The 12,014-nt window shown below is 41.8% G+C and overlaps 1 protein-coding gene across 1 annotated transcript; it reads right to left on the bottom strand.

Moving 5' to 3' along the window:
* Positions 1 to 1,567: 1,567 nt before the first annotated feature.
* Positions 1,568 to 5,153, bottom strand: glula (glutamate-ammonia ligase (glutamine synthase) a). The gene is made up of 7 exons (XM_026150313.1): positions 5,041 to 5,153; positions 4,236 to 4,423; positions 3,994 to 4,155; positions 3,183 to 3,329; positions 2,958 to 3,085; positions 2,649 to 2,848; positions 1,568 to 2,541 (listed from the first exon to the last, which is right to left on the bottom strand). The coding sequence occupies exons 2-7, from the start codon at positions 4,399 to 4,401 to the stop codon at positions 2,229 to 2,231; spliced, it is 1,116 nt and encodes a 371-aa protein (XP_026006098.1). The 5' UTR covers positions 4,402 to 4,423; positions 5,041 to 5,153; the 3' UTR covers positions 1,568 to 2,228.
* Positions 5,154 to 12,014: the final 6,861 nt, after the last annotated feature.

The raw sequence follows: 12,014 nt of genomic DNA, 5'->3' as shown, positions 1-12,014 counted from the left end.
TACATGTCTTGGCTTCAAGCCATTCACCGTCTTCTGAAATATGAGTAAACCTGCTTTCAGCATTATGATTGGCTAACCTGCGCCATGCAAAGCCAATCAGGGATCTGACTAGCATTGTGTTGTAAGGGCAGCTGGGATGTAGGGGAAAGGTCTCAAAGCCCTACCTCTCCCTACCCCCAAGAAAGGAGAGGACAGCAGAAGTAAATGTTCTGTCACGTCAAATGACCATGTTGTGTGCTTTTTTAGGAAATTGGGTCACTCTTTTGTCTCATTATATTAGCGCAAAAAAAAAAAAAGGATTTATTTTCCATCCTGTTATTTTCTCTGTATAGTGCAGATTCCCAACTCTTTCCTGACATCATGTTGGATTTGAACACAGCTGAATTTATACGTGTTCTCTACAGATCGCAACGCTTAAGGGTAAACAATATATGTAAACACCAGAAATATGCTGAATTTACTACTTTGCATCAACTGGCAGCACCTAGAAATTTGCAACTAGTGGAAATTTACCCCAAACCTGCCATCCTCTAAACTCAAAGGAAAGACTTGTTTTTCTAGTTTGTTTCTTAAGTTAATAACAGTGTGCAGACAAAGTACATCCAAGCCACAACAATCTGCGGTGCTGTCTGACTGTTAAATGACACAGCACTTCTGGGAAGACTGGCCTCTGGCTGTTTCACTGAAGGAGTTTAATAGCTGTCTCATGAGTGCACCAGTTTTCAGTTACTTCTCATTCCATCCTAAAAACGAGCCCAAACAAAGCTGCTGTTGAGCTCCTGCCAAGGCATCAGCCAGACTGAAACATTACTAGTGTTTCCTCTTGGTGTATTTCCTTTTAACACTCACAGTAACAACACAGCAGTGCCAGCTGTTTTAACAGCTTGCACAAATGTGTGAAGAGCAGCCCGAGCTCCTCCTGCAGCTAGAAACCTTTGGATCAATCATGATTTTCACACTGTCATGATAGCTTTATGAATGCTCCAGTCTAAACTAAGTTTATCAATGAAAACTTGATGCTTTGCTGTCCATAGCTGGACAACTTTGATTATTCAATATTTTGGCAAGCACACTATTCTTAAAAGTTAGATGAGAAGATAGAAGCTGCCACTGGGTCTGCAATGCAACCTTAAGCTGTTTAAACAATGTTTGCATCTGCATATAGAACCTGTAGGCAAAAAGCAATATATTTTTTGGCACTTGAGTCCTCCGGTCTCTATTTATACTCCTAACACTTTGGAACTTGGCAAGCTCATAGCTTTTTATACAATTTTCTGGGTTAATAGTTGGGCTGTAAACAACGACTGGCACCCATATTATTTAGATCATTACACCTTGGTCTTGATATGTACCTGTTAAACCGGAAGTCCTAAAATGTTAGTTCCCCCCCAACCCTTAAAGTCTAAGGTAGGCAATAACAGATGAGGTTAACCAGCTATAGTACACCACTACCTGTCTGAGCTTCTACAAGGAAGCAAGTCGGTTGAAAGTGTGGGAAGTCAAAGAGTCACACAGCAGTGTTGTGATAAAAATAAAAGTTTTAAATGTTTCAATAAAAATCACCATGTTCAGTAAATGTAATGTTTTACCAAATCAGGCGCATTATAATATCGCAGTTAACAAAAGGATAAAACTCCTTGAGGAAATCTACAAATGGCATTATGGACAGATCCACCACATTTGCACAACTTACATCTGGGTACAGACCTCTACAAAGTGTACGATACAAAGATGACCCAGTGTGTCAAAACTCTGAAGACAAATGTTGCCATTTAAAAGTAGACACTTGATAAAATGACAGAATTAGTAACAATGAAGACTGGATAGTTGAAAGGCAGTTCAACATATTAACAGTACACTAACTAGTCAGATTTATTCAATTACAAATGCTGTCCAGTCTTAGCAGCGCTACTCTGCAGTGTCCATGTGCTTTAGTTCGTTTTAGTCACTGACAAAACAGGGAATGATATGACATGGGTTACAAAACAGTGTTACAAAAGCCAATCCCTGCTAAAGATGAGGGGAAAGGCATACCCTGCCATGACCAGCTCACAACTACCAAGGATCTAACACCTTGTCATGTTTTCAGTTGACCAGTCAACTTTAAGCCATTAAAAATGTGGGTTAAAAATCATCTCAGAGGGAGAAAGGGAGGAAAAAAAAAATACAGTACTAGTTTAAAAGAAATTAGGGGGGGGGGGGAGAAACAGTCGGAGTCAGTTGTGGATTTAGTAATCCGCGGGTTCATCTCCTTCCTCGTTCAGCAGACAGGTGCGGATCAGGGCCTCGGTCACACTGTACGGGTCACAGTTGGCTGATGGGCGACGGTCTTCGAAGTAGCCCTTCTTCTCCTGACCAACATTACGAGGAATGCGAATGCTGGCACCACGGTTGGCCACACCTGCAGAGAATTCGTGGATGTTTGATGTTTCGTGGCGGCCAGTGAGACGGCGGGCGTTGTCGAGCCCCCCTTTGGGGTCGTAGGCACGAATGTGGTAGCTGTGCCTCTTTGCGAGCCTCTCAATGGAATCCTCAATAGCTCTGAAAGCAGGAATGACAAGTGTCACATCAGAAATGCAAAAATAACTTTTTAAAGAAATAAATTAAACTAGACGTGAACTTAAGTCCATGAAGCTTTTGCCACGCACTTCAATCCACCGTCTTCCCTCATCTCTTTCGTGCTGAAGTTCGTATGGCAGCCAGCACCGTTCCAGTTTCCAGGGATTGGCTTGGGATCAAATGAGGTGACAACGCCAAAATCCTCACAGACACGGTGCAGGATGAAGCGCGCTACCCACAAATGATCGCCCATGTCAATGCCTTCGCAAGGTCCGACCTGGAACTCCCACTGCACATGGAGAGACAGCTCAGCATTACAAGTGATGCTTTTAACTGTCTCTTAAGAACCAGAAAAACCAGGTTTCAAATCCAAATTCATGTTTGGCTTCTTTAATTACCTGAGCAGGCATCACTTCAGCATTTGTGCCACAAATCTGGACTCCAGCGTACAAACAAGCTCTGTAATGGGCCTCGACTATGTCCCTGCCATAAGCTTTGTCAGCTCCAACACCGCAGTAGTATGGCCCTGCAAACATTGAAAGTGTTACATCATCCAGGCAAGGATCCATGTATCCGTGCACATTAATTCATTGAGGGGAAAAAAAAAAAAAAAAGTTTCTCACCCTGTGGTCCGGGGAAACCATTAGATGGCCAGCCAAATGGATGCCCGTCCGTTCCAAGGATGGTGTACTCCTGTTCCATGCCAAACCAAGGATGCTGATCCGCCACCATATCCATCACTTTCTTACAGGTGAGCCGAAGGTTGGTTTCTGCAGAGACCAACATGGCAAATTACACAATGTTCTAAAACACTTTGGCCACCGACAGTGCATATTTTTAGGGTCTCTGATCTGTAATTGTGAGCTTCTCTCATCTCAAATAAAATGAGTGTAAATCTACAGAACAATTCTTCAGTTATGTTTTAATTCCACATTTATTCCCATTCATTTGCCATAATCACCAATGCTGTATCTCTGGTATGTACACACCTCAAATTTTGGCTCATGAGACGTAATGAGTGGGTGGCATATTTCAACCATGACTGCAATAATCATTAAATTGATTAGAACTAGCTTCATACCAAGAACCATTGGGTCAAAGCATATCTAAGTTTATGTCATGTCACAACTTTATCAAAATTGTTGCTTAGCAACGCTGACAAACAGTTTGCTGGGCTCCTTTCCCCTCTTCCTCGGAGTTCTCCTTTAAAGGTATGCCCCGCCCACTTTACACCTTTAGACCAATAAAATCACCGGCCGTCTGGCGTTAGCTTATCAGTTTTAATATTCAGCTATCAGATTTTCAAATAATTTTATAGCCATTATCTCGTTGAAGTGGTCACATTTATGATGATCTTACACGCACATCACCATCCATCACCCAATTTTTTTTTTTAAATGAAAAAACAAACAAAAACAGAGGAGCTCCGTTTACCTGTAGGTTTACGGTTGTACTTCAGGACTTCACACAGCACCAGCTTGTTGGGGTCTTTGCGGAATGGATCGCGGAACATGGCTGCGGGGATCAGATACATGTCGCTGTTGGAGCCTTCGGACTGGTAGGTACTGGATCCGTCAAAGTTCCATTCAGGAAGATCTACAAGAGGAGCAGAGCAGTGTGATAGCCTGCAGAACATCTCTGGCTTTCTGCGACTGCGTCAGGAAGATGCTGCTTACCTTCGATGCTTTTGGGCTCAGAATCAAGCGTCCTGGTTTTGCATCGGAGCCCCTCTCCGGTTCCGTCGATCCAGATGTACATGGCCTGGACTTTGTCCCCCTGAGGGAGCTCCATGTACTGCTGCTTGACAGCTTTACTCAAACTGGCGCTGGCGGACGTAGCCATCTTATTTGCTACTATAATACACCTGAGGATGAAGAGGGGGAGATGAGAGCAGGTACGAGACTGCGCTGCGCTCTGGATCACATGTTGCATAACCGGGTTCGGGGCGCAAAAAACCCCCCCACACACACAAAAGCAGCCCCATTGTTTTGTTTTTTCTTCCAGAAAAGGGGGGGGGTGAAAAAAAACAGACCTTTAAAAAAGGCACATTTCCAGCGTTTTCCTATTTTTTCTGCTTTGGCCACAAAAGAAAAGGCGACTTTACACCATCCGTGTTTACTGATAAGATTACATTTAACGCCGCAGATGCCACCTCACTCCGTGGAAAACACAAGGAAACAAACGGCTTCCGCTAAACACACCTCATCCATCCACGCAGTAGCTGATCGCCGAAAACAGGTGAGGCAATGTTACATCATTTGCTTCCTGTTTCATACACATTACCTTCTGACCTACACCTAAATCAACACACCTAGGAAAAATAAACCGAAGCATCCATACAAAGCAATCAAAGAAAGGCAGAAGCTCGGGTTAAGAAAGAAGTTACTGCACAAAGTCTGGAACAATGGGAAGTCTCACACAAAGAGCTGCCTGACCGGGAGGTAAACTAATACAAAGGTAGGAAAAATAAAGACGAATTACCTCGAGAAACGAGAAAATTGAAATAAAAACTAAAGGACTGGCAGGTCCAATGTGTTGTTGAATGATGTCTCACTAGTGGCTCTCTCATTCTCCGGTACTGAGATCCCGGATCCAGGAGAATTTATAAGAGCGGGATCTGGCCTTTGATTGGTCGGAGGGGGAGGGCTGAAAGAAGAGCCGCAACGCCCTCTACCCGGAGCTGAGCCGCGTGTTACTATGCGTGAGTCTCCCCCTCGTGAGGGCATCCTCATCTTCGCGCTTAATCCGAAGCTGAAGCGAGACAAAAAGAAAGAAGGAGCCTGACATGGAGGCTGGCAAACTCTTTGAAAACACGCTGCAGTGCCGGGCAAAATGTGCAATTCAGCTCCGCTCACACCGCCAGGTGCGTCTCCGGTCCAAGACGCCACCGAGTGGTGGAAATCAGTGCCATGAACGAACTGGTTTTAGTGGGAGGTTATGTAATCCCGCAACCAGACATCTGATGGTGCAGTGAGGTTTTCAACTGGATTTTCAAGTTTCTTTATGATACACTCATGTGCAGATGTATATCATGCGCCTCTTTACCAGTTGTTTTTATTAGTTTAGTTTTCATTCTACAGTTGGATAAAACAGCCACAGCTGGCAAAGCATCAGATAGAAGCTGTATATTACAAGACCCTCTGGGCAGATTATTTTAAAAGATCTTAATGCCACAGTTACTGCAAATACTCTCTGACCTCCTGGCAGCCATGTCCTGAGGCTGTAGTTGCATACATTTTCATAGTCATCACACCATTCAGTGGCCCCTCGTCTCCTTTGAAAAGGAGGTATTGTCCAGACGGAGACTGCTCCCAACAGGATAGAAATGTTTCATCACAAGATAAAGGTGATCTCTCAGAGCAACCTTGTATTGATTTGAAGTGACCTTTCCCTCCAAGGGGGACGATAAGGACTGAACCAATGCATGCACCCTAACTGCTTCCTGCAGCATAACAAAGCCACCTCACTGTAGGTGTTAACAGCCGGTGTTTCATTTTAATTTCTCACCCATCTGAATTTGCAGTGCCTTTGTCAGCAATATTATGCAGAAACTACCAAACAGGTAACCTGTTTACCTTTACATTCTTTTGAATTAGAAGATGAACGACTGGCCTTGGCGTGCCTTTCTAACTGAATGCATGTTTTGGCTCAGGAGGGGAGCTGCTAAAAACCAGCTGTTTGACGTGTAAATTCTACTTAAAAGCACTTTTCACAAAAGATTTTTGCACATTTGGTGATTTCTGCGGTGGTCTACATGATCAGTGGTGAGAAATCTAGTTAATTTTTGACATTTTAAGTCATTTTGATAGTGAAAATAATGGAAAAGTTGGGACATTTGCATCATGTCCAAATATCTAATAATATATCATATCAGTAAATGGTTATATCAGCAAATCATCACATTCAAAGAAGCTGAAGACCTTTCTTTATCAAAATACTTTATTTTCTCTTGGCCACTATTTAAACAGCGAATAATTTCATCTTTAATTATTTTTTTTGAGGTGAATAATGTATCATTCAACGCTCTAATAAGATGCCAATCCTGTGATAGCAAAAGAGTGGCCAACAATCAAAAAAATAACCATTCTCCCTTAAGGGGAAAAAACACACAAAGATCTAACCTTAGAACTAAATCCTTGAGAGACCCTTCTTTAAGCTCACTTTGAACTTTTACGTAAAGGTGGCGCTGCATGAAAAGGTCAGCTGTTGTGGTTAATGTGGGTGAGCACGAGGATACTGTGTACAGCCAAAGAGCACAACATTGTTATCAGGAAATTGATGTTTTGTCATCTGTTGTCCATCATTGTCCATCCCTTCTGCCTCTTGTGCTCAGACCAGACTTTGTCCTGGCAGATGATGAAAGTTCTTATGAGAACTTCTTGAGAACCTGGGGCTGAATGCCAACCTGCACCACCTGGGACTGTGGACTGAGAGGAGGAAATGCCCTGCAGCTATTTCTGACACCAGAAATCCTGCTAACCTCTTGGGAACGTTGTGTCCCTTATCCAAAGTGTTGAATTGACCACATTAACCACCAGACTTCTTTACCCTTTCCTACACCCTTCAGACTTTTGTTCTGGTTCAAAAGCGTCTAGCTCCTTAAACAAGAACAACAGTTTTCTTACATAACTACAATTTAAAATCTTCATCATAAGCAGATCCTCTTGTTCTGCTCCATTTAGTTGGTGTACACCACCACCTGCTGGAGCTTCAGAGGAGTGAAGATGATGAGTGAGACTGATGGAGGCTTCCTGAAGCCTGACTTACTCTGACCCTCCTGAGACCTGCAAGGTAAGTTCTCCTTACCTTTGCTCGACCAGAGGGTTGCTGGAAAACTTCGGTTTCCCTTTGGAGTCTCTAAAGTTTCTGAAGCATCTTTGTGATTTTTCTGAATACACCTGATGCACAAGTTGAAAATCATTAACATTAGACTGATGAGAATATTTTACACAATCCCGTCTGCAATGATAAACAAAGTCATAGCAGAAACACCTGTGAATACTGTGAGATGGACGCGAAAGCTCAGGAATATAATATTTTTGGTCAAGTTTACTGTGTCAAAGGAAAAAAGCTTCATTCTGTATTTTAAGTCTCAGTTATAATTTTGGTTAAAAGACTTCTGCAAAACATTGGCACAGTGTGTTTGAAATACAAAGTCACAGCGTGAGTCCTCAGTTCTGAATCGAATTTTTCTTAATAGTATCAGCTCATTTTGGAAACTAGGTCATAAGTACCCCAACAGTGCTGTAAAGCTTGCAGCCCATGTTCAGCAGATCTCAGCACCCAAACAGACAGAACACTTTGAGTTTTCACAGATTCATCGTTGTCACATTTGCCCAGAGGCACAATGCAAGCTGCTCCACCAGTCTGTTGTGAGTTTTCTGTGAACTCAGCTCTAATATTTAAAGAGGATAACCCTCATGAACAGAGACACATTATTCCCCATGTAGAATACATTCAGTTTTACTTGACGAGAAAAGATTGATTAAAAATGGACCTTTACTGTCACTAAAGCCTTTTTAGGGGATCAATTAACTGTAGACTGCTCAAAAAGTGAAGAAACAGTTAATCATTACAGGATAACACAATTGAGACTGAGGCATATTAGTCTGTCCGGTTAGGAAGGATAACCCAGTGAATCCATCATCTCTCCTCTTCATCCCTGCTGATGGATTTTTCTCTAGTTCTCCTTTTTGCTACTGCCCTTGTTACTAGTGGTACAGGTAAACCAGCTCCTCCAGCATGGCACATTCATATGTGCAGACACAAGGTCTGCAGACTTCAAGCACACCTCAGGAGTGCAGAGGAGGTAGCAGGAGATGGCCCAGGCATCAGGAGAAGGGCATCGGACCAGCAGCAGGAACGATATGTGGACAGGAGGAGCAATGCCAGTGCATTACATAATAACATCCAGTGCCCTGAGGGTGGCAGGAGAGTATAACATCATTTAGAGGAATCTCTGGTCGCAGTACAGCAAAATGCAGCTCATTTGGCGGTCACCGGACAACACCATAATTAGCAGGTCCACCACCTTCACCCTGTTTTCCTCACAGATGAGAGCAGGTTCATGTGATTAAAAGGAGTCTGGAGCATGAGTCCCACATGAGTGATTCAGCAGAGGGTCAGCGATGGTCCAGGGTGGCATATCTTTGGAAGGTCGCACAGAACTCCATGCTTTAGCCAACAGTATCCTGTGCAGAGAGTTCCTGGATGATGGAGGTACTGATGTCGCTGACTGGCCCTCAGGTCCCCCAGACCTGACTCCAACTCTGAGAACCTTTGGGTAGTATTTTAGTATCAGCAGAACCACAGACTATCCAGCAGATCATCTCTGCCTTGAACCACGTCTGTGAGGAGATCTCCCGGGAGCATGCCCACCCGGACATGTCAGGAGTGCATTACAGGTACATGGGGGCCACATTATAATGCATGTTGGATCATCCTGTGATCTAAAAACTTTACTTTGAGTTTTGAATCCAGCCCTCAAAGGGTTGATGATTTTAGACTCCAGTGGCTGCTGTTACATCATGTTGTTTTCAACATATTACACGATGTATATCAGTAAACAATATCCAGCTTTAATATTTCATTCATCAAGACTCAGTGTGTGATCTAAGAGCTTCCTTAATCCCTTGGAGAATGTATTTGGTGGTGTATATGACTTTTTAAAATAAATATTGAAAAAACAAGCCAGCTGCACTAAAACGGTGAGGGAGTGAGGATGTTTAGATAAGAGGAGAGAAGAAGAACGTAGTAGTAGTACTATCCCTATGACACAGTTCTTTTCCTCATTTTCCCAACTGGTTTTCTCGTACTAACTTATAGGATGTGATGCAATACAACACAAGAAAATATTACTTTATTACCTCCCAAAGGAGGAAAATCATTCTGCAACAGGCAACCCCAAAAAACAGACAACAAAAACCATAAATTGGCTTCTTTTAGTAAATAGAAACCTCAGAATAAATAATCAGTAGATAATAATTTAATAGAAAAGAGCCGTTTTTTTAGTTAATAGATGTAATATTGGTGACCATTTTTCTCTTTTTGTCTGTTTTGGGGAAGGAGGTGGGGCTAAAACTTTAACTGTCTCTGCGTCATAACAGAAAGCAGATCTATAGAAAATCAAATATGGCATATGGTATAAATTATAAATTGAATAACAAAATTAGGCAGCTAATGCAATTTTTAGAAAACAGAACACAGATAGAAGTTCTCCCCAAATCCCCCTTGATCCTCAGAGCACAGTGTGGATTTAAATAGAGCGCTATATGCTTAGTGGTATTATTTCTTGTTCCAAAGATTTTGTTTTTAGTGGTGAGATCATTTGTTTTTTAGAGTTTTATTTATTTATTGGGAGGGGGGGGGCACAGAAGTCTCTCTTCTAATTTGTTTTAAGGGAAAAAAAATATGATGTATTCTATTATTTGAAAGTGTCTGTTTAACCCGTTTCATAAAAGTGCCTAAATACCAAATTTCACATAATAAAAATTAATTCTTTGCAATAAATACTTTCAGTCACTTAATTGGCTACACCTGTTCAACTGTGTGTTAACAGAAATATCTAATCGTCCAATCACATGGCAGCAAATTAATACATTTATGGATAGAGACGTGGTTAAGTGAATGTGGAAGAAGGGTGATATTAGTGACTTATTAGTGACTTTTAACATGGTGTGTTTGTTGTTGACAGGCAGGCTCGACTGAGAATTTCAGAAACTGCTAATGTACTGGGATTTTCCCACGCAGCCATCTCTAGAGTTTACAAAGAAAATATCCAAAGTCTTGTTGTTCTCATAGTAGAATGGCCAGACCGCTTTGGGCTGATAGGAATGCAACTGTAACCCAAATAACCTCTCGTTACAACCATAGTATCCAAAACATGTTGAATCTTGAGCAGCAGGAGCAGAAGGCCAGACTGGGTGCCATTACTGTCAGCTAAGAACCATCCATGTCAATTATGATTCATATGGTTACGGTTCAGGCTGCAGTTGGTGTATAATGGTGCTGGGAATATTTTTTTCACACACACCGGGCCCCTTAGCTTTGTTTAAACATCAGAGCCTACCTGAATATTGTTGTTAACGTTCATTTTTTGACCTCCAATGGAGCACTTTTGGGATATGATGAGATGGGAGATTCACATCATGGGTGTATGATGCTAAAATATAATTATGGACCTCAAATTCTGAGCTTTCCAGCACCTTACTGAATCTGAGTCATTAAGAGTTAAGCAGCTTTGAATTCAAAGGGGAAGGGGGGGGGTCCATATTAGCAAGGTGTACCTAATGAAGTGCCCAGTAAGTGTAACTGGCATTTCATAATGTTGGTACTAGTAATGTTTTTAATCTTTTTTTGTGTGTTGTGTATATAAGATATTTCATGGTGTACATCCACTTTTTTGTTCTCAGTAACAGTTTCCTGAATAATAGTAATGCACTTGAACGCACCGCCCTTTGGTTGGTCCGTTCAAGTGCAAAAAATTACTCAGTTCCCGCCAGCATCAGAATAGATTTCAAATTATAAAAAGTAATCCTTAAAAAGGTTGATGGTTAAAAGTTTAACCAAAAAGTTTTACCTCATTTACCTTAACTGGATTAGTAGCAGTACAATAAGACCGGCCCACCAATGCACACCTCTCATACGACAGTCTTTTCTAAACCAAGACTTTACCTTCAAAGTATTTAAATTCTCCTTTATATTTAACGAACAAATGGCAGTGAATGAAATGTGCATAGAAAGAATTAATCCTTGTTCACAAAATTCACCCGATATTCCAGCAGAGGGCAGTAGCTACCAGTCTAAAACGTCCTTTAGCAACTCTTGAGTCCAGAGCTGCTTATTTAAATCAGTCAGTAACTAAGATTGCACTTGATGCTAAATGTATTTAACAAGAAAACATACAAACCAAAGCACTTGCAATATCTTTTTAGACAGTGCAGCTCTGTGTGCTTAACCTTCACAATTCATTTGATGGACTGTATGTCAGATCTCACATGATGAAATTCAGACTGGCCTGTTGCAATATAACCGAAGGACACCGAAGACTGAAGTTACATTAGGTTCATTATAGCTAATAGAGTTTCTATACTGATATTAAATGCAAGAAGATTTATGGAGTAAAACAAGGTGTGTTCACCTTCTTGTTTGCAGCTCCGTCATTCAGCACTGAGGTTGATGAATAACTCCCCTCCACCCTCCTTGCACCTTCACCCCACTCAACCTTTTAACAATTAGGCCCAACCCTCGCGCTCCCTCTATCGCCATATATCACCATGTCCTCCGCTAACCACAGGACAACACTCTACTTTAAAAATTAATAAGGCTCACAACATACTTGTCACTATTTCAATGCCCAGCGTGTCCTCTGTGACTCATCAGTTCAGCTGTAAATCAGGCCAGGAGTAGCCTCGAGGGATTGTGTTTCTCTAAAGCTTCTTCAAAACACTTTATAT

This window comes from Astatotilapia calliptera, chromosome 18 (genome assembly GCF_900246225.1).
Source record: "Astatotilapia calliptera chromosome 18, fAstCal1.2, whole genome shotgun sequence".
NCBI classification, from domain to species: Eukaryota; Metazoa; Chordata; class Actinopteri; order Cichliformes; family Cichlidae; genus Astatotilapia; species Astatotilapia calliptera.
The sequence above is the reverse complement of the archived record's forward strand: the minus strand, read 5'-3'. Positions and strand labels throughout refer to the sequence as shown.

Excerpts from the sequence above, each read along its gene's own strand:
- glula (XM_026150313.1), bottom strand. The coding sequence starts at position 4,401 with ATGGCTACGTCCGCCAGCGCCAGTTTGAGTAAAGCTGTCAAGCAGCAG. Across the intron at positions 2,849-2,957 it reads CTGAAGTGATGCCTGCTCAG|TGGGAGTTCCAGGTCGGACC; the intron begins GTAATTAAAGAA and ends CTCCATGTGCAG. Across the intron at positions 2,542-2,648 it reads AGGGAAGACGGTGGATTGAA|AGCTATTGAGGATTCCATTG; the intron begins GTGCGTGGCAAA and ends TCCTGCTTTCAG.